Source organism: Phoxinus phoxinus (genome assembly GCF_949152265.1).
Source record: "Phoxinus phoxinus genome assembly, chromosome: 10".
NCBI lineage: Eukaryota > Metazoa > Chordata > Actinopteri > Cypriniformes > Leuciscidae > Phoxinus > Phoxinus phoxinus.
Genome location: NC_136885.1, coordinates 17,054,128 through 17,080,779, shown reverse-complemented (window position 1 = coordinate 17,080,779; position 26,652 = coordinate 17,054,128). Strand labels below are relative to the sequence as shown.

The 26,652-nt window shown below is 38.8% G+C and overlaps 3 protein-coding genes across 13 annotated transcripts in view; 1 reads left to right on the top strand and 2 right to left on the bottom strand.

The window, feature by feature from the left end:
* The window catches only part of epn1a (epsin 1a), a 14,299-nt gene extending 4,353 nt beyond the window's left edge, over positions 1 to 9,946 (top strand). Inside the window, exons 4-13 of one of the 11 annotated variants that reach the window (XM_079626904.1) lie at positions 1,134 to 1,292; positions 1,391 to 1,519; positions 2,000 to 2,120; positions 2,370 to 2,482; positions 5,086 to 5,157; positions 5,675 to 5,758; positions 6,137 to 6,389; positions 6,501 to 6,665; positions 8,108 to 8,362; positions 8,454 to 9,946. In XM_079626904.1, the coding sequence (XP_079483030.1) occupies positions 1,134 to 1,292; positions 1,391 to 1,519; positions 2,000 to 2,120; positions 2,370 to 2,482; positions 5,086 to 5,157; positions 5,675 to 5,758; positions 6,137 to 6,389; positions 6,501 to 6,665; positions 8,108 to 8,362; positions 8,454 to 8,947 (1,845 nt within the window). In that variant the 3' untranslated portion in view covers positions 8,948 to 9,946. Of the gene's footprint in view, positions 1 to 1,133; positions 1,293 to 1,390; positions 1,520 to 1,999; positions 2,121 to 2,339; positions 2,483 to 5,085; positions 5,158 to 5,674; positions 5,759 to 6,136; positions 6,390 to 6,500; positions 6,666 to 8,107; positions 8,363 to 8,453 lie in introns of all 11 variants that reach the window. The other 10 variants (XM_079626903.1, XM_079626900.1, XM_079626908.1 and 7 more) reach the window with 10 other exon arrangements.
* foxj2 (forkhead box J2) lies at positions 9,461 to 19,110 on the bottom strand. The gene is made up of 10 exons (XM_079626915.1): positions 18,620 to 19,110; positions 17,980 to 18,299; positions 15,797 to 15,871; positions 15,590 to 15,670; positions 15,418 to 15,513; positions 14,537 to 14,705; positions 14,140 to 14,409; positions 13,957 to 14,058; positions 12,260 to 12,625; positions 9,461 to 11,103 (listed from the first exon to the last, which is right to left on the bottom strand). The coding sequence occupies exons 2-10, from the start codon at positions 18,283 to 18,285 to the stop codon at positions 10,994 to 10,996; spliced, it is 1,575 nt and encodes a 524-aa protein (XP_079483041.1). The 5' UTR covers positions 18,286 to 18,299; positions 18,620 to 19,110; the 3' UTR covers positions 9,461 to 10,993.
* isoc2 (isochorismatase domain containing 2) lies at positions 18,977 to 26,652 on the bottom strand. The gene is made up of 7 exons (XM_079626916.1): positions 26,571 to 26,652; positions 26,267 to 26,327; positions 25,677 to 25,801; positions 24,208 to 24,420; positions 24,038 to 24,108; positions 23,563 to 23,680; positions 18,977 to 19,957 (listed from the first exon to the last, which is right to left on the bottom strand). Coding segments are annotated over exons 2-7 (594 nt in total). The 5' UTR covers positions 26,268 to 26,327; positions 26,571 to 26,652; the 3' UTR covers positions 18,977 to 19,891.

Below are 26,652 nucleotides of genomic sequence, written 5' to 3'. Positions count from 1 at the left end.
GTTAATTTAATTAATTAACGAATTATATAAAACTATTGTCAGTGCACTACAAATAAACTGGTTCTATGCCTTTACTTTATTAATATAACTCATTTAAAAAATACAAGGCTTATTAATACATTTATTTTCCTTTGGTGGATGTACCTGAGACATGCACAATAAAAAAAAATGCCTTCTGCATTTTTGTGTTGCTTTTCCGTCCATTGTACCGAACTCGTACCGAACGTGATGTCTGTACCGAGGTATGAACCGAACCATGACTTGACTTCTGTGTACCGTTCCACCCCTAATAAAAAGTAAATGTACTATATTCAGTTAAATCCTCAAATAACGAAATAAAATGAATAATCAGATGAACCTGTAACAGGATAACAATAATATATGTATTTACATTAAAGGGCCAAAAATTAACATTCTGTCATCATTTACTCACCCTCAAGCTGTTTTAAACCTTAATGAGTTTCTTTCTTCTGTTGAACATAGAAGTTATTTTGAAGAATGTGGGTAACCAAACAGTTGCTGGTCCCCATTGACTTCCATAGTATTTTTTCCTACTATGAAAGTCAATGGGGAACAGCAACTGTATGGTTGTAATATAGATTTGGAACAACATGAGAGTGATTTAAGACAAAATGTAAATTTTTGGGTGAACTGTCCCTTTAAGGACAAGGGGCAGCATGTTTACTATTAGGCTGCTGGGCTGCTGTCACTTTATTAAGCACCTGCACGCATCTAATACAGACACGCATCTGATTTTCTCTCAACTGATTACTTTCACTTTAGACATAACCAACTGTGTTTATATAAACCTTGTGTGTATATATGACAGTATTAGCGCAATCAGACGCGAAAGAAAGTCCAGTAATCGGGTGCTGTTTGACAGGGTTTTAGTGTACGAGGCACTCTCAGAAAAAACGCATGTCAGAACAGCACGCAAATGAAATGTTTAACCGGCAAGGCTTTACAGCACATGCAAATAATCAACTTGTGATTGCGAATAAATTGCACTTTTGCAGAAATAGTTGCATGTAGTATACTGTTTCACATACATAAAAAATCAGGCAGCATAGTGTACATGAGTGTATTCAGAAGCAGAGAAAAGTTCATTAAACTTTATTTTGTACTTTCCCCAGGTTAGGGAAGCAACCTCTAATGACCCATGGGGTCCCTCTAGCTCTCTGATGTCAGAAATTGCTGATCTGACATACAATGTAGTGGCCTTCTCAGAGATTATGAGCATGGTCTGGAAGAGACTCAACGACCATGGGAAGAACTGGAGACATGTATATAAAGTAAGTGTGATGGTTTTACTCTAGCTTGTGGCAGATGTATTATATGGGGCTATAAAAAACATAATCCGATTGTATTTTTTACATTTGCTCTTTCTCAGGCTATGACTCTGATGGAGTATCTGATCAAGACAGGATCAGAGCGAGTGGCACAGCAATGCAGGGAAAACATCTACGCCGTTCAGACACTCAAAGACTTCCAGTACATAGACAGAGATGGCAAGGATCAGGTTGGTACACATAAACTGAAAGTTATATTTATAAATACACATGCAAACGTGATGCGTTTTCTCTTTCAATAAGGAAATAAAAGAAGAACTCTTAGTGTTCGTTTTGAAGTGTCCTTCAACGTATTAGTGGTTCTCAAATATGATTTACACACTACAACGATCTCTAGTTCAAGGTCTCCATGTGCAGTCAACTCAAACACCATGACTTTCATCCAAGGTCTTTCTCCCACTCACACTTTAAACCACAAAAACATCATCCCAGTCTTCAGCTCACTAGGTTTTAGTTTAGTCCCTCTGGTATATTCCTAACATGTTTGTCACAAGCACTACCTCAAACTCAACAACTTCCAGTTCAGGTCGTTTAATTATTCATTCAGATGCTGAACAAAAGAGCCATTAAACCTGTTGCAATTGCACACATGCTTTGCACAAAACAACATTCCTGAATGTAACGTCACATATGTTGTGTGTGTTTTTCAGGGTGTGAATGTACGGGAAAAGGCCAAGCAGCTGGTGACTCTGCTAAAAGACGAGGAGAGGCTAAGAGAGGAGAGAATCCATGCACTCAAGACCAAAGAGAAGATGGCACAGACCAGCAGTGGTAAGAACTAGAAGTGCTTTGCAGTTGGAGGGGCTCATAAAGGGGTCAGAGCGGACACTCAGAGATGTCTGTCAGCCCCCTTATAAAAGCACTCTGCACTTCACAGCGTTGGCCAAGTGTGGAGGTTGGCAAGCGTTTTGCTCTGGAAGCACTTTTAGGGACCGATACTCCACCATCTATTGATGCATCATAATGGTTGTCATTTGACTCCTCCCTTAGCATCTTCGGCCCCTTCTGCTCCTGCTTTAGGGGGAGGAGTGCACTCAGGAGCAGACGCTGAGCAGGCGTGGCCCCAGAGCTCCGGAGAGGAGGACCTGCAGCTCCAGTTGGCACTGGCCATGAGCAAGGAGGAGGCAGAGCAGGTAAAGTCTCTCAGCCAATCAGCGACAGGTTTTCAGGCTGCAGGTAAAATGCACTATTGAAATGGTTCAGAGACTGAGGAAGATGAATAGTTGTTCTACTAGAAACAGAAAGAGCTTTGTAAGCATACTTAATGTGAAATTGGATTTTAGCAGAAAAACATGAGGGGTAATAACAGTCAGCTAATCATTAGTACAGAAGAAACCCTGGCATGGTGAATAAGGCACTAATGCAAAGTAGAGGGATGTATCATCCTGAAGGGGTTCCTTTTGCAATAATGACCGGCTTGCTGTACATTATCCTGCTTATTACACGGCTTGAGCTTTTGTATATAAGGAAAGAAGAGACCATGCTGTGATACGGTTGCACAGGAAATTATTTGTCAGACAGTGGTCAATTATAAAGTTTTGCAGTCATTATATGTCAAAATGCAGTCAAAATGGCATGATTGAACAATTAAAATCAAGTATTTCAGAGAGTCGTGTAATAATTTGCTTTAATGGACTGTGTGACTTTTGAAACAGATTTTAATTTTAATTTTAGAACATATCGAATAGTTACAAGTTGTTCTTACATATAATAATTTGTACTGTCATCCACAAATTAACGTGTTAATGCATGCAATACATTTGTTTCAGATTAACACGTTAAAATATTTAACGCAGCATCTGTTCTTTGCATCATTCTTTAGCTAGCATTACATTATATGATCACGCTATTATTCATTCAAGTGCTTTTAAACCATCCAAGTGTGACAAGAAACCTCCTGTCTGACACGCACACGACTCATGCGCACAGAAAGCTGCTTTAGACATTGCGCAGGCCGCAATGAGTTCTCTTTCGTACTTGAACAAAAACACAAAATTATGCAAAAATGCAGGCTTTGTCGAGTATCCTCGTAAGCACAGTCTTTAATGAGTTAAATAAAGATCTTAAATGACCATAAAGAGTTGTGAGGACATGTGTCAGATGTGTGTGTCAGGATTTAAAGTGACAGTGCCCTAATAAACCTGCTGCTGTCTGACATAAGACGAAGAGAAAATCACTCACTGCTCTAGACTAAATAACATTTATAGCTTTAATAAGGATTAATCTATATTTGATTTATTATTCATGCAGTGAAGACTGTAAAGTGTTTGATAACTTAATTTCTGTATATTTCCTACCTGTTAGATTAAATATTTAAAGTATACTGTCTATGTTGTTTCTGCATTCATTTGGAGATAAAATGTGAAACTATTACAATATAAAAATATATTAAAAAACTTTAATGTTAGGTGCGATTAATTACAGGAAATGAGCGATTAATTCGTTTTAATCGATTGACAGCACTAATAATAATATAATAACTGTGGCTTCCCAATCAACGCTCAACAGTTAGTATTTTTTTCTGCTTGCCGAGTCGGACCAGTAGTTCAGATGTCTACTTGCCCTTGCCAAGCTGCGGCAGCTTATACTGTCAGCGAACATTCCGACGTGGTACATGCTGCTGGTAGCGGCGTTTAGATGAATATGTATATATGTTCTGCATGCTTTCCTATCAATAACAGAATGAGAACACAACAAAAATGACAGTGTTGAGAAAACAACATTTAAGAAAGCATCTGATCATAGCGACGTAGATATGTTTTATTAGATAGGATTTTTATTTAGCACTTCATACAATAGATTGCTTTAACGCAAGCAGCTTTACAGTATTAAACATGAAAAACGGTGACAGTGTCTCTAAAATTGCAACTTCAGTTTCTACTCCACCTACTATAAAGCAGCTCTCCAGTGTGTTCATGTGTTTACATGTGTCTGATGTTGACGGACTGAACAAAATAAATGAACTGGAAAAGATTTTTAGAGCCACAGAGCACACCTAATTATCATGTAATTGCCACGAACAAATGGTAAATCGAAAGTGTTTACTAACTGTAGAAAAGAAAAAACTTTGTTTTGGCCTGATTTTGTTCAAAATTACGTCACACCAGTTTGTTCTTAGATTTAGTTTGAAGTATATTGGGAATTGGCACCCAACAAAAAAAGAATCATAGATTTTTATTAAAATATATATTTCATAGCATTTATATTCGATAATTGATCTGATTTCTGATTTTCTCATATTTTTTACATTTACATTCATAATTGTAAAACTTTAAATGTATATGTATAATTTCATATATATTTTTAAAATGTAAATATTATCTATTGCTATAATTTTTTTTTTTTTTTACAATTAATGATAGCTATTAAAATTATATAATAATACAATAAGTATTAAAAAAACAAAACAAGTTTGCAAAGTATTAAAAGGTATGTAAAAAAAAAAAAAAAAGTAAGATAGGGCAAGTGAACGCCATTCTGTCATCTGGCTCAACACTCTCACACTGGCCCCAAGCCATCCTTGCTGTTGAGCCCTGCTAATAATAACCATGTTTAAAGCTCCCTAAATCTACATTCTTTCCTAACTGCCATCCTAAAATAGAAAAATGGGCTGTTTCTCTAATAAAGTACAATAACACACATTCAACTTTAGAGGCCCGTCCTCTGCACAGTTTTTACACATTTCCCCTCTCACTCCTTCACTCACACCTGTCCTCACCCTGCCCCCCTCCTTCAGACTAGCAAAGACCCTCTGGAAGATGCAGAGATCCGCTACGCACTCACAGTCAGCCAGGAGACTCACCAAAAGGTCAGGGAGCAAAAATTCACAGTGGATGAACCTTTCCTTTGCTATCTTCTTCCCTCTCAAATCAAAGATCAGCCTAAAATCATATATACACCAGTATGATCATGGAACAATCGAAATATCTAAAGAAATACCTAATAAGTGCTTTTAAAAGGTTAGTAATATCTGTTTTTTTTGTGTTGAACTTACCTCTTGTTAGTCATTGCTGTTGTTTGAAATCTTCTGAAATCTTCACTTTTGCATGATGAAATCAACAAGTCATTTCAAAAGTAGCTATAATTCTCAGAAATTTTTCTTTCTTTGCAATTCCACCAGTGCTTGTCAATGCAATATCAGAGTAGATGAACTGCCCACTACTTCCAAATGCTGTTCATTTGTGCCTAACTCAAGCCTTTTAAACACACCTCTGGAGCTGGTGAGACATGGGAGTCAGGTTGCCACAGTTCACTAGACTCCATTTCCCATCAGCCCACAGAACTTGGTTCACTATGATGATGTGACGGTGGTGTGTGATTGGCAGGAGGAGCGTCTGCGCAGGGGAGACGACCTGAGGCTGCAGATGGCCATCGAGGAGAGTAAGAGGGAGAAAGCCAAGCCCGAGGAGGTGTGTGATTGTGTATGATTGTGTCAGAAAGAGTTCATGCGTGATGAGCTGTTCCTCTAGGGCGAGAGCGTGAGGTGTACACATGGTAGTGTGTTGTGTTACCGAGGGTTGTGTGTTTGTGTACCTGCCTCTCACTCTCCAAGAGTTACCTGCTCTGTCTGTGTCTCTCACCCTGCGTACGCTCTTTAGCGCAACAGTGTGTGTGAGCCCGTTTCACTTCCTCTAGAGTTTCCTCCTCCTTACCATTTTGCCACACTAGCTATTATTAAACTACTTGGAAGTGTAAGTGTATGTCCTCTCTCAAACAAGCTTCACGCTTTTGCTTTGTCGCATATTCCCTTCTGATGAGGACATCTTACTGACCTGTCTCTCTCTCAGTCGTCTCTGATGGAGTTGAGTGTCGTAGATCCTTGGGGGGCTCCTGCATCGGGCTCCGCGGGACCCTCTCCTCCTCCCACTTTGGCTCCTGCATCCAACGCTGGGCCTTGGGGCCCGGCCGACCCGTGGGGGGCCGCCTCCCCCGCCTCTCCCCCGAGTGCCAATCCCTGGGGAAGAGCACCAGCAACAGTAGTCCCAGACCCATGGGGTGACTCGTCCTCTAGAGTGAACTCTGACCCCTGGGCATCCACAGGTGAGAGTGTAGAGGATGTGTCCTCCCAGTGTCCTCTCTGTCTTTTCCCTGGCTTTTCCTCTATATTTGTGGTGTCCATTGATCCTTGAACTCTCCTTGCATCCCCTCCAGCTGTGACCCCTCCAAGTGCCGACCCTTGGGCTCACTCAGTGGCTCCGGCTCCTACTCCGCTCTCAGGGTCAAGCGATCCCTGGGCAGCGGAAGGAGCCGCCCCTGCCACTGATGGTCTGACCTCTGACCCCTGGAGTGGCTCGGTTAAACAAACTAATGGCACAGGTATACTTGTACATGTAAATGCATAGATGCATAGATTAAAATATGCTTATTATGACAGGGATGTCAAATTCTGGCCCTGGATGGCCAGCCTCTTGCAGAGTTTAACTCCAACTTGTACCAGCACACTTGCCTGGAAGTTTCTAATAATCCTAAAGACTTTCATTACATCATTGTCAGTTGTGTTTATTTGGGGTTGGAGCTAAACTCTGCAGAGTGGACTTCTAGGAGCAGGGTTGGACACCCCTGATTTGTCCAAAGACTTGCCAATGAAAAGTTAAGTTGCATTAGACACACCAACAGTGTGTTTGCTGGTAATTCTCACACACAGCACTTCCAATTCTGAAGATGAAAAGGTTTTTTACCTGGTACTGGTTAATTGGCCCTTTCCAAAGCTCCGCCCCTTCGTTACTTTTGCTCGTAACCAATCACTTGGATTTGCTAATTAGCACAGTTTTTCAGCCAGGAGATAGAACTACTTGGTGAAAAGTGAGTTCATGGGTGGAATAAACATATGGCAGGTCTTTTACTTTCTGACCCCTGGACTTTACACCTCTGGAGTAGATATTATTTTTATGTGGGCTGGAATTAATTACGATGTTGAAAAGTGTTGCATCTAATGTTGTCTTTCTTTTTTCTTTTTGATTTATTTTTTAAGTTTAATTATGCAGTAAGACAAAACTGTGGAGACTGAATCAAGCAAACACGACGACATCTGATAACATTAGTGTAAAGTCGCCATTTCACAATCTCCAAACAACAAACAACAGACTGGAAGTCATTAATTTCCAATGGAGAGTAGTGTAAGAGCTGTGTGGAATTTAGTTAATATGCATATGCATAATTTTCAGATCTGATTTGAGCTTTGTGTGCGTTTAATATTTAAACTTTTGCGGCTAGAATGTATCCTGATCTTAATTATTTGCATTAATTAGCTCTAGAAAACTATGCTTTTCTGTTAAACACATTGGCACTCATCTGTTTTGTGTGGTGGATATATTCATGTTAGAGATACTGGAAAGCCAGGTTAAGTGAACATAACTTACTAACATTTACTGCGAACTGTTTAATTACTGTCGTCACTACAGTGACTTACTGCACATTTAATAATGGTGACTGTACGGTTTAATTTAATTTTCAACTCGAGAGCCTGCACAGCAACTTACTGTACATTGATGCGCTCTTAAAGGGAAACTGACCATCAAGAGATGGTACTCTTAAAGTGTTAATTCTTTGCCAATATTTATTGCTAAACAAATATTTGTCTAATAATATGGTGGACAGCAACATTTGCTTTGGTTGATTTTGGTCAGTAACTTGTTTAAGGCGGGGCTTAGCAAAGGAGCAGTTGGACTGCAAACCTGTTTTTTTGTTAGTCAGTCACAAGATCATATTGTTTAACCATTTACCTGTTAGTCTTTTGTCTAATTCTTTTCCACACACAGCAGATCTAGAGAGAAGAGGATCCTCGTTGACAGGAGGTGATGTAGGAGGTGGAGGCAGCACAGGCTCTCCAGTGCCCTTTGACCTTTCATCGCTCGGTTCCTCCTTGCCTGTTCGAAAAACGCCCGAGTCATTCTTGGGCCCCAATGCAGCGCTCGTGGATTTAGACTCACTAATATCATCAAAACCCAAACCTAAACAACCTCCACCGCCAAGCATCTCCTCAACATCTCACAACCCCTTCCTACAGACACAGGGTGTGTATTTCAAACAGGCCACAGTCACATTTTGACAGAAATGTGATGTGTTTGTTTATCCCCTAACTTTCTTTTTCTCCTTTTCCTTAAGGTCCCTCCTCAACAGGTATGGGAGTTACCCCGGGCAGTACCATTTCCAGTAGAGGGGTGTCTCCGACCCCATCTTCCACTTCTAATCCTTTTGGCGTGAACCCGATGGCATCCATCTCCCCTCAACCTTCTTCACTTGGTTTGAGCCAGCTCCGTACAAGCCCTGTTCCCCCAAACCCTATGCTGGGTCACATGGCTCCACCAGCAGTGGGAATGGTTCAGCCAGGGATGGCCATGCCAGGAATGGGGGTCCCTATGGCGGCCCCTGGTATGGGCATGGGAATGGGAATAGTACAGTCCAGCTCAATGGGCATGCCTTTTGGTGGAATATCCCCCATGGGTCACGCTGGAAACCCCTTGCTGATGGGCTCAGGAGGCCCTGCGCAGCCTTCACTGATTTTGGGTGGGCCGTCTGGGGTGGGCGGAGTAATGGGAACAGGAGGATCCGTGGGAGGCGGAACCACAGGCACAAGCACCAATCCTTTCCTTCTTTGAGAGATTTCACCAATCCCATGTTGCCCTATCCACTCAACAACCTATCCAAACCTGCCCTACCAACACAAACGGTTTGTGTTTGACAAAAAAGAAATGTGTGTACATCTCTATATTTAATGAAAAAGTAAAAACAAAAATGTGTTATTTTCTTTCACAAAAAGGCATTTCAGAAGTTATTTTATTTTCATTTTATTTTACACAGTATTTGGAGTATTTATTTCCCCTTTCGTTCAATTTTTTTTTCTTTGACAGACATGGATGATTGGCGGGTTCATTCAATGAATGCAGGTTGTTAATATTGTTATATTATTAGGATGATTGTTATTGCTCAGTAACAGGAAGATGAAGATACTGGAGGAGGAAGATGAAGATACTGGAGGAGGAAAACAAGCCACTAATGAACTCAATCATACACCCCTTTCTCCCTCTTTCATTGAGGTGAACCTCTGATGAAAGAGTAACATGAAGGATGACTGACGGGCTTGAGAAGAATTCAGCTGTCCGTTTTATTCACAACTCTACTAAAAATCATCAATAGATGTATTACTTTTAATTTAATTTAACGTGTAAACTTGTGTAATTTATTTTAATCGAATGTGTTTGACTCCTGGGAACGATTAAACCAAGGAAAATCGCACTGGAAATTGCCATTGAAACAGATGCCTGCTTGGTTTCCTTTAACCTGCGAAATTTCAGTGCACGTCACGTGGTTCTTATACACAGGAACCACCGGTATGTGTGTGAGAGTGAATGATGTGTCCAGTGTTTTCACTTGGCCCACTGCTGTGCTTCTGATGGGGTTTTATCAGCATAGTCTCACTTTCAGTACAATGGTTCTTCTTTTCAGCCATTTATTTTTTACAGTCGTAAGAATCAAAGCATTAATTCAACACCTGTTCACGTGAGAAACACAGCGCCTGTCTTTGCATTTCACCTCAGCACCTTTTTACTTTGACATTTACACAGAGAATGGGAATTGTTAACGCTTATGAAAATGAATTATCTGAATGATTTATGTGAAATCATAATGTAAAATTGGGGACTGAATGACATGATCCATGCTGTTATTCTTTATTTACTTTCAATGAATTATTTTATATATATGAAAATTTTAGAGATGTTTCTCTAATATTGGCTATGGTCAAAATTGTGCGGTGTTGACTGTGAACATTCACATTTAAAAATAAAATGGAGGAAAAAAAATCTAAGAAATTTAAGAAATAAAAAAAATCCACATAACAAAATTGTCCAAGGTTTTTTTGTTGCATTGATTTGATTTTTAAATGGAAATTAAAATTACTGTGTTCAAAAAATTTTTTTTATTTGTTTTAACTCCATAATGGGAAATGCTATGAGACAAAATGTAGTAATATCAAGCAATAAATGTCGATCAATTTCAGTTAATACTCATATGTATTGTCATAATATACCTCAGTGTACTTTAAACTGTGTTTATTCTCCCACAAATTGTTGGAAAAGTGCCATTTAAAATCTTTGGTCAAAAAGTTATTTTAATAACTACTTAACTGACTAGACTAGACTAGATCAACCATTCAGCAAAAACTGAGCCATTGTCAACAGCTCAAGGCTTTGGAAGTGCTAACGTTATTTACACTGTAATATACTGACGTAAAACTTAAAAGGCAGTCGGGCGTGTGTAGCGTGGGCTAAGAGAAAAGCTATGTTACATTAATGAAAACATTGTCAGGATTGATCCACCCTAACCTTCAAGGTCTGGGTCAGTTCAGGAACAAACATGATGAATATATTGCATTGTAAGTTTTGGTTAACCTCACACATCAACATGCAGCCGAATATAGTGCTGTTGACCACTGTGCCGTATAAATTGTAAGGTAGAACTGAACTGAAAGGAAACAAACACCTGAATGATGGTCATCGTTAAAATGGTGCTGCTTTTGTTCCATATATACATGAAACCAGATTAATGAGTTGGCCTCACCTTGACACACAATGATAACTTTTCTCAAAAAATTGTCTCATGTTTTCTTTTACTGTGTATGTATGTGTGTATATCTGCCAACAGAATTATTCAATCAATGAATCCCAATCAAAATCATCCTGGATTTCTTCACTGTTGCAATGAAGATTCTTCAAAGGTGGATGACCTGTTGGGGTCAGTGGTTGAGTTTGAAGTGCTGCATAAAGACAGAATAACATCATATTTGGATGCCTGAGCAATTAGACCAACATAGCAACACAAATTTCCTCTGAATGAATAAGGGCACTTAAAGGGATAGTTCATCCAAAAATGAAAATTGTCATTATTTACTCACTCTCATCTCCACACCTGTAGGAGTTTCTTTATTCTGCAGAACGCAACTGAATATACTTTGAAAAATGCCTGTTTTTTCATCCATACAATGAAAGTCAACGGGGTCCAAAACAACATTCGGACCTCACTGACTTATTGTGTGAACAAAAACAGTTAAAACATTCTTCATAATAGGTTATGTTCCACAGAAGAAAGAACGTCATGGAAAGGTTTGGATTGACATGAGGGTAAGGGTGACCTACCGAAATGGGCAGTTTTGTCCCTCGTTCTGCAAGACGTAAGCAGAGTCCCGCATTTCAATTATGTCTGTATTACTTTTTTCTTCCCTGAAACTACAATATAACAATAAGAAATATGATAATAAAAATGCGACTGCGCATTTTCCCCTTGATGACGACTGGACGGGGCAAAGGAATCAGTGCAGACCTCATCAAAACTCATTAAATACAGCTGCACCAGCCAGGACTTCATCTAGACACATACTGGATCACATCTTGATCAAACCTGCCAGATCCTACAAAAAAATACAAGTTGAAGATGCACTGAATCCGTTAAGATGCATTTACATAGTCTAATGAATGAAAATAAACTATTCGCTACTTAAGGAAATTCCTTTTATTATAAATTTGATTTTTACCTGGCCTGTTACTCAAGTTAAATAGGACCTGTAGAGTAAATTACATTGTCTCACTTGAACCTGGGTAAATTGAGTACCAGTTACAGAGCCGGTCACAATTAACAAAGCTTATCAGCGATTAAAAACATGTTATCCAACATAACGGCAAATAGGCTTTCCAACTCATGTAAATCAATATTTATTTACATAGTATAATAATAGTAAATTTATCTCGCTCACGTGTCCTGCAAAATCACATCTACGTCCTGCAACAAAGCTATAACCAGGTGGTCACCCTACATGAGGGTGAGTAAATGATGACAGAATTTTTTTTGGGGGAGAACTATCCCTTTCAGTTTAGATGCACTGGTCCTGTAAGGGTTTAAGGGATCTCTCAACGTACCGTTAGGAGTCAGAGGTTGGTTCATGGTGGGCTGCAGCCCTGGCTGTCTTTGTGCTGTCTGGTTGTGGGTGTGAGGGGTCAGGATTCTCCTGGGATTTTGGAGAGGAGGTTCACCAGTGCCAGGTGGGAGCTGGGAGTATATGAGTGGAGACGGTTGAGTTAAACTAGCCAGGGTGGGAGGGTTAGTGGGTGGAATATTGAGAGGAGGTGGGGCCATTTGTGCAAAAGGGGAGGAGCCACCAGAAGACGAGCCAATGAGACCCTTCTGAGTGAAGAAACGGTTGAGCGAATCACAGAGCGAGGTGAAGAGAGTTGAATCCAATGCCCAGTCACAGAGCTCGGCCTGACGCATGCTCTCTACCAGGTCTGAATGAAAACAACACAGATAGAGACACAATAAACCTCCCTTACACTGATGTACAGCAGTTTTGTAGTATTGTCCATTATTTTAAAAATCATTGTATAGCGAGTATACAAGTAATATCTACTCTAGCCAAATAAATACATATTTGTTAGCTGCATTTATTGTAGCATTTTTTCCCAAAGGGAAGCTTGATTGTTTTTTCTACTTTCAATAATGAGAACCTTGTAACTTACAAAAGCTACAGTTTTAAAATAGTTTCCAGTGGGAAAATAGTGCTTCTGGATAAACAAATTCCAAGATGGTCCCTTTGAAATTAAAGGGGTCATGACATGGGTTTTTTTATTTTATTATTATGTTCCCTTAGGTGCAAATATAGTATTACTATAGTTTTTTTTTACAAAAAACTTTTAAAATGTAGTGATTTATGACCTTTTCCCACCCTGTTTCTCATCCTCTGATTCAAACAGTCTGTTTTGGGGGTGTTTCCCCTTTAAGAGTTCAGTGTTAACGCCCACTGTTATGATTGGCTAACGTTAGTGCCTATGCATCAATTATTAACGCCCCCAGCCAGAACCTGTGCGGATTCAGCGTATTTAAAAAGTAGTTTAAAGTTTTAAACACATTACTTACAGTTTGCGTCGTCGTTGTTGAGCCCAGAATAGTCGGCACGGACTTATCTTTGAGCAACAGTTTTCTGGCAAAGCCAGCATCATTTTGGGATTTGTTCTCAAAACAGTCATCCTTCAAATGTATAGAACAAACGCTTAAATTAACACTGTCGTGACTGAGACGTCCGCAAAATATAAAGTGCATCCATTTTCCCCTGACGACTGGATCTTTCGCAGCGTATTCAAAGATGTTGTTTGTCCACAGCCAGGAACAGCACATCTGCGGCATCGTCATTTCCCTGTACACAGACCCACTCGCTGTCCGTCGACTGAACACTTGTGAGGCGCGCAGCGCGCGGGCGCGACAACGATACGAAATGAGCGTAGTTGCCTTGCGCTTAAAGCGTAGTTGTCTTGCGCTGGAGGCGGTCTATATGCAAACGCTGGTACGTCACTTCGTACCGTGACGTCACTTCTTACCATGAATCCAGAACGAGCTGTATTTAGAGCTTGATTAAATAAATGATTTGTTTATAATGGGGAGGACGTCTTAAGCTATGAAACTTGCAGGACGTTTTAATGGTACAAAGACCTCTTATATACCAAAAGATCAAGGCAAATTTGGTTTCTCATGTCATGACCCCTTTAAACTGTAAATCCAGAACAGAAAATGAAAGCATACTGTGCATGATATATCTCACTGTAGTCTATAGTTGAGTACTGACCAGGGTGACAGGTGAGGTCAATGTTAGCCCAGTCCAGACCACTAGCAATTCTGAAACTCTCTCTCAAAGAGTCAGCGTTACTGAACCAGTCTGCAGGAACAACTAAAAGATAGAGAGAGAGAGGATCAGTCATCAGGACACTCATATCCCATCAACACGTCACTACTGAGCAGTTATACTCACCATTACTGTGTAGCAGCTTGTCAGGCTCAGTGTTGGAGTTGGGATGAATGTTAGCATTCTGGTTTGGGTTTAGGTTTGGGATAAAACTAGAGTTAGTATTGGGTGTATTTGGGTTGAAGTTGCCATTGGTATTGAGGTTTGGGTTGAAGGTAGATGTTGGGTTGGTATACTGGCTAATATTGAGGTTTGGGCAGGGGGAGAAAGGAGGCAGGGTTGGGGTGTGGAGTGGTGTACTGTCATGGGTAAATCCAAGTAAATTGGGAAAATCCGCTTTGAAAGAGAAGGAGAGAGAGAGAGAGAGATATTAAGCACACCTAATCTTAAAACGTATTAATTCGGAATCTTTGAAAGTAAATAATAAGCTAAAGGAAAAGAGTGGCATAATTGATTTACTCACATTGCGAGGTGACTCTGTCTCTCACCGAGCGACAGAGAGACTGAAAGGAATTGTACAGATCTGGTAGGTTCAAATCAGCAAAGGAGAATCGGAGAGGGGGATCGGCATGAGGGTTCGAAGGAAGAGATGTAGGTATGGGGGCACTTGGACGTTGCTGTGGAAACGATGACTGCAGAAATACATTTGAGAGTTATTTGGATAAACAATGTCATATACCACTTAAAAGAATATTTCAGCCAAAAATAAAAATGTGTCATCCTCATGAGTTATTTTTTTCCATGAAGCTCAAAGGGAGAGTTTTTGAAAGATCTTAAAGTAGCACTTTTCTACAACAATGTGGTTTAAGTTCCAACAAGGACAAAAAGCACCATAAAAGTTTCAGTGTCGTTCAGTGTTGGGGCTAATGCATTACAAGTAATGCGAGTCAGGTAATCAGATTACTTTCCAAGTAACTAGTACACATTACTTTTAAATTTACAACAAAACATCTCAGTTACTTTTTCAAATAGGTAATGCAGGTTACTTTGTTAGTACACGAAAATACATTGTCCCATTTATTGATTGACACCTCTCTTGTCCTCATGTTGAGAGAAATCGTGAGTAAGTGCAGTGGCGTTGTGTGTGCTGAATCAAAATGGTGGTTATTGTAGTTCTAGGCTAAATGTGAGCATGTGTTTACTCATATCACACAAAAAAGATTCAGTTTTCCGTAAAATTAATTAAAATAGTGAAATGCAAACTCAGAATATGAAGCAAACCAGCTCTATTTTGTTTACTTTACACTCTCATTTCCTCTTTTTTAAACCTCAAGCTCTGTTCTGAGAGGAGCTTCCTTAATAACCCTTAATCGAAATAGAAAAGCAGAAGAAATAACTTTGAACCTTGCAAGGAGGGGGGGAGAACATGCTTTTGGTGTCTGGCTGAAGTGGGAGGGGCTCCGGTTGATTGACAGGCACTTGGGCCTCTGAGGATGGAGCCTGAAACAGGGATGTCGATGAGTGAAATATTGATCTCACAGATGTGATGAGATCACTTAATGTGATGTACTCTTACCTCCTCCTCTTTAGGATAAGGACGTTTGACTCCTCTGGGTGGAGTTGAGTCAGGTGGTACATCCATCGTCCAGTATGAACCCTAAAACAGGTGATTATTTTAACGAATTAGTATTTCAGAGTCCTAAAATTGTTTAAAAAAAGTTATTAGCATGGCAATAACCTCAGATCTTAATTAACAAAATAATCAAATAATTGACTATATCACCTTCCCAGGGTCGCTCTGTGGTCGAGGAACTTTCCGGAAACATTTGTTGAGAGACAAATTGTGGCGAATTGAGTTCTAGGAGAAAAAAAAAGATATTTGTCTATATGTATCTGTATTTTAGATACATCTGAAAAAAAAATGCAGACTTGGTTCGCATTAGAGACTATATCAGAATCATATATATAGCAGTCTTTATACGAGTCTGTTTTTAAACCTGCACAGATTCCTCAGATAATCAGCACCGTTTCCAGTTAAAGAGCATCATATTTCATTTAGCTTTACTTCTAGTGAAGAGATTGCAACACCTTTCCTTCATGACTACACATTACTACACACCTACAAACAGTAATTTCCCATTGACTACAAAATCAACAACACATCTGTGATGTATCATATACCCAGCACGTTTTGTTTGACACTTCAGTAAAAAGCAGAAGTTGTATTTTAACAGTAGGATATGATGCAAATCCAGAGCTCCCTGGAAAATTCACGTCTATATCTATCAAAGGAGAAATGTAATGCTGATGAAATGACTTGCTCCATGGACTCAGTAAGATGAGCCATTCAGGACTCTGAATCTGAACATCTATCAAAGTCAATGGTCCTTCCAGACTGTTTATATATATATATATATATAGTTTTATTGATATATTTAATTAGTTTTTATTTTTATATTTTTAGTTTTCATGTTAATTTTAGCTTATTATTTAGTAATTTTGTGCTTTTGTCATTTTATTATTATTATAATTATTAATATTGCTATTTAGGTTTCATTTAATTTAATTTACATTTTTTGCAGTTAATAATTTTAGTGCTTAATCTTAAACTTGTTTCAGTTTATTCCCAAGGCCACAATTCTAATTTTCATTTAGTTTTTTCCCAAAATAGTATTTATATTCTATTTCAGCTTTATTGCAATTGACAAAAATGTTTTAGTTAATGATAACAACCCTGCTTAAAGACATCCCCCCCCCCCCCCCCAAAAAAAAACAACAACAACAACAACAAAACAGAACTGTATGATGAAAAATTATGAAATATTAAAAAATTGTGAAGTTTGAAAGCCGACTATCTACAAAGAACTTCTTTTAGTTAACGAGTCAATGAGATAAGAGTGATATCAATTTAAAGAAAAATGATTTTAGTGTAAAATGCAACGTAATGAACTGACTCCATATGAGGAAATGTCATGAACTTGTAATTCCAATGAAAAGCATGATAACTCAGACACTAAGAATTTATATGGAAACAAGCTTTAGGAGCTTTCCATTTCTACTCTCCTCATGTTACTCCTCATGTTTTCGGAGATTGACTGCTTTTGACTGATAAAATTCCAGCCACCGGAAACACTAACTGATAAAGTCGCACAAAAACTTTATTTTTAGTAAACATTGTGTACACAAACAATGTAGTCAATGCTCAAGTTCATGTGATACTTCGAGCCTTCTTAGGGTTTTAAAAATAGCGATTTTGATGCCATCATAGAAGTGCCCCTAGCACTCCCATTCAAAAGGCATTTTGAGCTAAAACGAAAATACGGCTAATCTTAAAATTGTCGTTTCCATTCTAATTATGCTTTTACATGAAAGTTTGACTCGGGTAGATTAACAAAAAGAGCCCAGGTTCAATTTTGGCGACATTTACCCTTTAAGTACAAAGTAATAACACATTTTCCTGACAACTTGAATACATCATAATCATTATATTATATTATAATATTTTTCCACATATATGGTATGAACATAAATATTATGTTGTTTTTTAGGTGTCGCACCACATTACATTTTACAACCTAAACTAACATAGTCTTGTCAAAAAAGCTCAAATGATCAGATTATGTTTTAATTCTAAGAAATAATAATAAAATGTTATGCCAAAATACTTCATGCTTTTTTTTTCTTTTCAAGAGTTTCATTCTTTCAATTAAGTTTTTTTTTAGTCTTCATATCAGAACAACTGTATCACCCTGACATGTTTATCTTTATGCCACTGACCCTAAAATACCAACAACAACAAAAATATCTTTCAGCAATATTTATATTTCTCAAGTTTCTTTCCAGACTTGTTTATCAAATCAATAATGGTGTAAAGCCAAGTCCCTGCTCGAGCACAACTGCATACATAACTAGTCTCATTGCACTATTTAGCACAAGGAAGTGGTCATGTAGTGGTCTGGACCTTACCTTCCATCCCCTTCCTGCTTTGCTGTAATAAGGAAATGTATTGCTGATCCATGTGTAAATATCATTCAAACTCAGCTTCATTTCAGGAGTGGAACTTATTGCCATGGCTATCAGAGTGGCGTAGCTGTGGGGGGGCTTCACTTTGGAATTAGATCCGGGGGACAGTGTAGGTATGGGAGGGATGTCCTTCTCTCTTCCTCGTTCTTTTTTCCGTTCCACTCTTTCTTTCCCTGATCGCAAGGTGCTGATTCCCAGCTGAGGAAGCCAGTCAATGCTGGTTAAACTAGAGTCCAGTTCAGAAGCCATGCTTAAGGGGATGTCTGAGAAAACACAAAACATTATGTAATACCGTGTGTTATCTCATGCATTCCAGCTAAGCTGTAACCAAGTCAATCATGTCGTATGCAGTTGTAAGGCAATGTGATTTAAAAGTATGCTGTAATAGAAATCTAAATCTGATTAAAATTAAATAAAAAACTAAAAACTCATTAAGTATATGATTTGAAAAACAGACTCATAGCATTAGTGCACACTTGATTAATCAAAGGAAATGTTAGATACACTTATGGATCCATTTATTTCGAATATAGCATTCTAAGAGATATGTTTGTATACGTATAATAGTTGAGTGAAGACATACCTCAATCCTGTCAAAAGGCCACCGACTTCACCCTGTAAATTTTTAATGCCGTCATCTGTTGCACAGAGGCAGATGAGGGATCTCAACATACATTTATTTGTCCTTCTTCTCTCTTCTCTGTTTATCGCTGCATTCATTAGCTGCCTGAAGCGTCTCTAAATTAACACGTTTTGTTTGAAATATGAGTTTGGGAGAAGAAAAAAAAAAAAACTGTCGGAAAAAGTTCTTCCCTTTCTTTCTCTTTCCCCTCCCTTTCTGCATGTGTTGAACGTCACACACTCCACCCTCCATTTTGACATTTGAGAACTGTTTCTCCTCCTCTTTTTCGTTCTCTCCTCCTCCTTTCATGGCTGCACTGGTGAGTAAGTTCCTGTTTCACTGCTGAAATAGGAAAGGAGTCGAGCTACTGGCGGGAACCCACTGTAATAATTTCCATTGAGATTTTCTTGGTCCTATGACACAGTGATCTTTGCATCCTGGTGGATTTCACACTTGACACACATTTCATAATGCAATGAGACAAAAAACAAACAAACAAACATAGGTATTAGACACATATTAACACCATATGCATAATCAAGAGACTTACACATAATATTTTATTCTAATGTTAAAGTGATGCATGTACAGAATATAACCATTTGGCAACCTTACAATAAGGTTTTATACATTCATATCACTTTACATGCATATTTATAAATTAAAATGAACCTAGACCAATCAATCGAGTAACACTTTATAATAAGGTTCCATTTGCTATTAGTTAACATGAACTAACAATGAAAAATACTTCTAAAGCATTTATTAATCTTAGTTCATTTTAAAATGTACTAACTGATCAAAAGTTGTATTGTTCGTATCATTTAATGGACTTGAGCTAACATGAACTAACAATGAACAGTTGTATTTTTATTGTGCGAACTAAGATTAATAAATACTGTAATGAATGTATTGCTCATTGTTAGTTAATGGATTAACAAACATTAGATAGTGAGATCTTACTGTAAATGTTACCATAAATGCTGTAAAAAATGCTCATTGTTAGTTTATGATACCTAATGCATTAATGCTTTGGTGTTACCAAAAACTCTTTTCTTCTGACAAGAGTTTTAGAATTTTCTGGAAATTATTTTCGAAAATTTCGTTTCTATGAAAGTAGATATTATTCGAATATGCAAATGTTCAAAGATCACATGAGTCCAACAGGTTCAGAGAGCTGATTTTTTAGTAATTTATGTAATTATGCCTGCCGGGTGTGGTGTGCGACTGGCCCTATAGAGAGCTGAAGAAGGACAGCAGGCCTGTATCAGGGGAGGGGTGAGCCAAGAGCTTCTGGATCTGTGTGCGAAAAATCAAGGAGGACATGTCAGAACATGAACGCAAATCTAATCACCACAAAATCTCATCCACCTCAGCGTCACCTCATCATGCTCTCATTCAGAAACAAACAAACCTAAAATTACAAGCAGGGATGAAAAAAATAAACTTTTGCAGAATCATATTATTTCATTAAGGCCTTATAAAAAGGGACAGTTCCTCAAAAACTCCAACTTCTGAAAAATTAAAGAGTAATAGGAATTAGGTCTGTCAAGCTTAAATGTAAAAAAATGATCATCCCCTTTTGCCTTCAGAACTGCCTTAATTCTTCATGGCATTGATGAAGAGGTGCTGCAAACAGAGATTTAGGTCCATATTGACATGATAGCACCACAGTTACTGCAGATTTGTCGGCAGTACATCCATGCAAATATCTACGCAAATATCCTGTTTCACTACATCCCAAAGGTGCTCGACTGGATTGAGATCTGGTGGCTGTGGAGGCCGTTTAAGCTCATTGTCATGTTCAAGAAACCAGTTTGAGATGATTTGAGCTTTGTGACATGGAGCATAATCCTACTGGAAGTAGCCATCTGAAGATGGCTCAGCAACAATACTTCTGTGGCGTTTAAATGATGCTCAGTTGGTACTAAGGGCCCCAAATTGTGCAACACACCCTTACAGCACCACCAGCAGCAGCCTGAACCATTGATACAAGGCAGGATAGATCCATGCTCTCATGTTGTTTACACCAAACTCTGACCCTACCATCTGAATATCGCAGCAGAAATCGAGACTCATCAGACCAGGGGCCTCATTTATAAACGTTGCGTACGCACAAAAGAAGGCGTACGCCGCTCTCTACGCAATAATTGGTATTTATAAAAAGCAAACTTCACGGGAAAATGTGCGGTCCTTCACGCAAGCTCTGACCCAGGCGTACACACAAAAACGGGTGAAATGAGAAACGGCGACACCGTCGGCAGATGGAAGAAACACGTGAAAGTGTGTGAAACAGACCGTTGTGTAAAAGAAATGGCAATACTGTCTCTCATAAATAACATGAAGACTTCACAAAGCAAGTCTTACAATTAACAGCCTACACGAACACCCGTTCGATCGATCTGCAGTGTGAAACAAACAAAATCAAACGAAAATTACAACAGAAATGCAAATTAACACATAGCCTATTTGCAAAAAGAAAAGTGAAATATGTTCTGCAATAATATTGCCATGTTATGCAAATCATCCTCATAAATAATATGGTAAACAGAACGAAATAATGTACAAAACTGATATTCTCGTCAATGTGTCCGTCTGGCGGAGCAGATATAGATGCAATTAGATAGACAGACATATAGATAGATAATTAGGGAGATAGATAGATATATAGATAGGCTAAATAGATAGATAGATGTATTAATTGTCCACTGGGGAAAGTTGTTTTCATAGTAAAAATTTCTTCATCAGCTACGAATCATGGTATTCATGCATATGCCTTTAGTTTGTTTTATTTTTGATAAACGTATGACGTATGTCTCAACCATTCAGAAAGCTGCAAGAAACTACATTTGTACTGAACTATTTCACATTTTCACGCAGATTATTACAGACATCTGTAGCTTGTCAAATACAATTAAATGGATGGAAATAAAATGCCCCATCACAATGCGTAATGACGCACAATGGCTGATCTTGTCCGACCATTTCTTTTTTATTTCGGCCACGGTCCGAGGTTGTGAGGCTACAGCATTTACGGCGTCTGCAACCTTTTGCCACTCAAGTGCCTTTTTGGCATTGCCCACACTGTGCTCTCCAAACAACATGTTTCTCCTCTTTTCCACCTCGCCAACGTTAACTTCTACTTCACATTGAGTGAAGTTAAGTTTTTATTTCCTCTCTGTGTTTGCCATGATTTCGCAATCCATGAATATTAACTTGTGGGCGTTTCACGGACTATTTATGGGCAACTATGGGCGTGACATGAAGCCGCAAAAGCTGCGCTACCTTTAGAATTGATTGTGATTTATTAAGGGAAAACTGCGTAGGATGTGCGTGCGCACGGTTTTATAAATCCGAATATTTCTGTGCGTACGCACGTCCTATGTTTCATCCGTACGCCACTTCTGACGCAAATCCTACGCAAAGTTTTATAAATGAGGCCCCAGGTTTTTACAATCATCTATTGTTCGATTTTGGTGAACTTGTGTGAATTCTAGCCTCAGTTTCCTGTTCTTAACTGACAGGAGTGTCACCGGTGTGTCTTCTGCTGCTGTAAGTCCATCTGCTTCAAGGTTTGACGTGTTGTGCGTTCAGAGATGCTCTTCTGCAGACCCCGGTTGTAACGGGTGTTTATTGCCTTTTGCCTTTCTATCAGCTTGAACCAGTCTGGCCATTCTCCTCTGACCTCTGGCATTACCACAGCATTTTCCCCCACAGAACTGCCGCTCATTGGATACTTTCTCTTTTTTGGACCATTCTCTGTGAACCCTAGAGATGGTCGTGTGTGAAAATCCCAGTAGATTAACAGTTTATAAAAAAATTGCAGACCAGGCCGTCTGGCATCCCTTTCAAAGTTACTTAAATGACCTTTCTTACCAATTCTAGTGGTCAGTTTGAACTTCAGCAGACCATAGCTGTGTTTGAAATCGCCCCCTATACCCTCATTCACCATTCCCTACATTACTCCACTAATATGAGTGTGTGAATTCGGACAGTGAGTGCGCTGGAATGACTGCCGCTTTTGCATAGTTTGCGCTTTCTGTTTAAGGGTATAGGGGGCAATTTCAGACACAGCCCATTTCTACATGCCTAAATGCATTGAGTTGCTGCTATGTGATTGGCTGATTAGATATATCTGTTAACTAGCAGTTGAACCTAATAAAGTGGCTGTGGTGAGAGTATATCGATTTTTCCCCCCACCCCTAATATATATATTAGGGGTGGGGGGAAAAATCGATTCTTAGATGCATCGCGATGCGGACGTGGACGATTCTGAATCGATTCACAAATGCCAAAAATCGATTTTCAAAAAAAAAATTTTTTTTTTTTTTTTTTGAAAATCGATAATAACGGAATATTGACGGAACGCAAAAGACGGAACTCTGAAGCGTGGAAACAATATTGTCAAAGCTTCCACCCGGCTCGGAGATATTTTACAGACACAGCGATCCCCACACTCTACAACAAGACCAAAACCGAAGTCATGGAATCACTGAAGAAAGCGGGTAGGATAGCTGTAACATGTGATGCGTGGACATCCGTATTTTATGTTAATAGAGATTCAGAATATGTTGAAGTTTGTTATAATTTGTTATTGTTGTGATTTTTACTGTAGTGAATTTACTGTTGTGAAATGGAAAATCAATAATCGCTAATCGAGAATCGTTAATAATCGAAAATCGACTGTAATCGAATCGGGACTTCAATAATCGTAATCGAATCGAATCGGGAAATCAGACAGATTAACCACCCCTAATATATATATATATACACAAACATTTTAAATTTCTTGAATTACAAATAATTAAAGTTATATATAATTTTTTTATATATAAATGATAATATGCACAAGAAAAAAATCAGATGGATTTAGAATAGATGCTGACAGACAGGTCGGCAGGTACCTCTTTAAAGTTGGGGTGCTTGGCATCCTGCACTAGTTGTAATAAAACTCCCTCTGTAGTTGTGAGAAACGCCCCACTCTGCTTCAGTCGTGACAGTGCAAAAAGACGATCTGTATGACTGAAAAACAAAAAGGCAGATATGTTTTCAAAACCCTGACAATCACTTAAAGAATTGACTTTTAGGACACATCAGATTTTATACAACCTCCTCATCTTTAAGCAAACACTGAAATTCCTCCAGTTTCTATAGACCTTTAGAAAAAAAGCTTATAGGTGCCATCCATCATTTGACTTGAGTTTGTGTTTGAAAAGATGTGGGTGTGAGTAAAGATAAGGTATGTAGGTGTCTCATGTTTGCATTGATTTAAAACAGTTTTTCATGTTTTATCTCATAACGCTTTTCATAAGATACCTAAATATAGAATATCACAACAGTTTTCAATTTTGTATATTTTAAACAAAATTATTAGTATACCTCCGAGAGGAGACAGCATCTGCCACAATATGGACCTCCATGCCTCGCTCCAGAAGATCATAGGTTGTGCACTACAGTAAAACAACAACCTTAAAGATCATGATACAATAAATGTGCCAGTGAAAGTAAAAAGTGCCATGGCACCAGTTTAAAAATCCGTTTGACGTTACCGCAATGCACGCTTGAGCCTCGATGCCACATAGTATGACTTGCTGAGGGTCTCCCAGGCTCTTGAGTGAGCTTTCGACACTGTCCGTCAGCATGGAGAAACTGGTCTTTGTATGAGGCTTCAGGCCCTCGGCCCCTAGCTCAGGAACAGTGGGGCCCAGACCTTTAGGGTACTGCTCGGTTAAAATCTGAGGGATGTTCAAGATTCGGCATGCCTGGAAGAGAAACAAAATGTATCATGTCCATTTCCCAACCTTCAATGGAACTGCCATATTACTAATGGCGCTTTTCCACTGCACAGTACCAGCTCGCCTTGGCTCGCCTCACCTCGACTCGACTCGCCTCTGTTTGGTTTTCCACTGTGTAAAAGTTGTACCAGTACCTGCTTCCAGGTACTTTTTTTCGTATCACCTCCGGCGAGGTTCTAAGCGAGCTGAGGCGAGCTGAGGCGATACTAAAATGTGACGTGACACACGGGAGACTGCTGATTGGTCAGCGAGAATCGTCACTATTCACTGCGCCATCATTGCACGCGCCAGATGGAGTATCCTGAATAACCCCGGCATTTTTAAATAGTTTTGCCAGAGATTGCGTGATATACCCATTACTAATATTATGTAAAACAGCATACACTCGATTTCCTCCATTGTCCTGTGTGTGTGGGTAGCGGGTGTGTGTCGCGTCGCTATGACGACCACCAGGTACTATTGTGGAAGTACTATGCAATGGAAAACGGAGCGAAACGCGAGCCGAGCCGAGACGAGCTGAGATGAGCTGAGTCGAGTCGAGCTGGTACCTCTAGTATTTCTCACCCAAGGGTCATGTTTCTGATCCTCAGCAGTCAAAACAGACCAAACACAATAAGCCGAACATTTTTTGACGAATGAATGTGCAATATTTTGTTTCAATAATATTTATTCTTTTAAGATCTAGTTTTTTGAGGGGATTTCATGGTTCTACAAAATATTCACCTCTAAATTATGCACCATTTATTTCTATATAAATTATTTAGGCTACTTGTATTATTTATTATACATTTAGACATTAGATATTATTAAACAGTGCTTTGTACCCAAATACAAATTCTCTGTATTTTCATTTTTTAGTATTTCCCATTCGTTTCCAATAGCGGTAAGTTTTGACCACAAAGATCACAAGTGTGACTATTTTTTAAGAGACAATTAAGCCTTTTTTTAATCATGTCAATGTCAACAATTTATTGTGGTCAGATAGCAAGTGCCACAATATTTACCATGTTTTGTACCATTGAAATGAAGTAATAAAAAAATCCAAATGTACATTATTTTAGTATAAAAGTACAGAAGACCACCAGAGGGATATAGATAATGCATAGAAAATCAGGTAGCTGAGAAGATGCAGTGGTGACAGCACATTTAATACATGATAATCATAGATTGTGTGTTATATGAATACTGCCGCAGTTCTCATTAACTGAAGGTGCTGATTGTACCTGTAGCAATCTTGCTGCATTGCTCACAATGTTTGTGAACTGGAAAATATTGGGCCTGAACTTCTCCTGAATGTCACACAGTAGCAGCACTGAGCCTTTGGTAGACAGCCTGCCAATTCTTGCCACTGAGGAGATAACCAGGTAATTATGTCACATGTAAACTGTGAGTCTTTGTGCCGGGGCCCTCAAGGGGGCTGGGCTTCCAGGGGACCCCAATAATTCTTAAAATCATTTCAATTTAGTCATAATAGCATAATCTTAATTGAAACGCTAAATAGTTAAAAAATTAAGATGGATAACTGTAAAACTGACATTTTTTTTAGTTTATGGTTTCAGACAAAGACCTTGGGGTCAGAAATATTGTAACGTTAAATGTTGTTTTTAAATTTACTTGACAGTTATGAGAGTCTAACACCTAAACTTTAATGCAAATAAAAACCAGCATGTCTAAAACGATGTTGTAACTTGTGAGCCACTTTTATTGTAATAATAAACTCTTAATGTCCTGCATGCAAATAACTCTTGAATTCTTCTCATTTATTATTAACACAGATTTTGCAGTTCAATTTCATTCAACGAGCAGTACTTACTGTTTGCAGTGTAATATGAGGGAGTCTCAGACCTCAAAGATCAAGATCAGGTCACCGTTACCTGTGTGTTATATAAGTGCTCGTATTGGTCAAACTGTTGTTGAAACTCTGGTGAAGTTATGACTAAGCCCAGTTCAACACTAACAGATTCATAAATAACAGCAACGCACAAAATGCAGATACAGCGACTCGATACAGCACAAAGGTATATCCTGATATCTACGTGTGCCCTTGACATATATATATTTCCTTGATTATTATTACAGCAATGCAGCACAATTCGCACACTCGCTGTTTCACAAACCTCCAGATAAGAGGCCACTGTAGTGGCGTTTTGCTCGTCAATCTTTCAAATGAACGGTTCAGAGGGAATCGTTCTCTTCAAC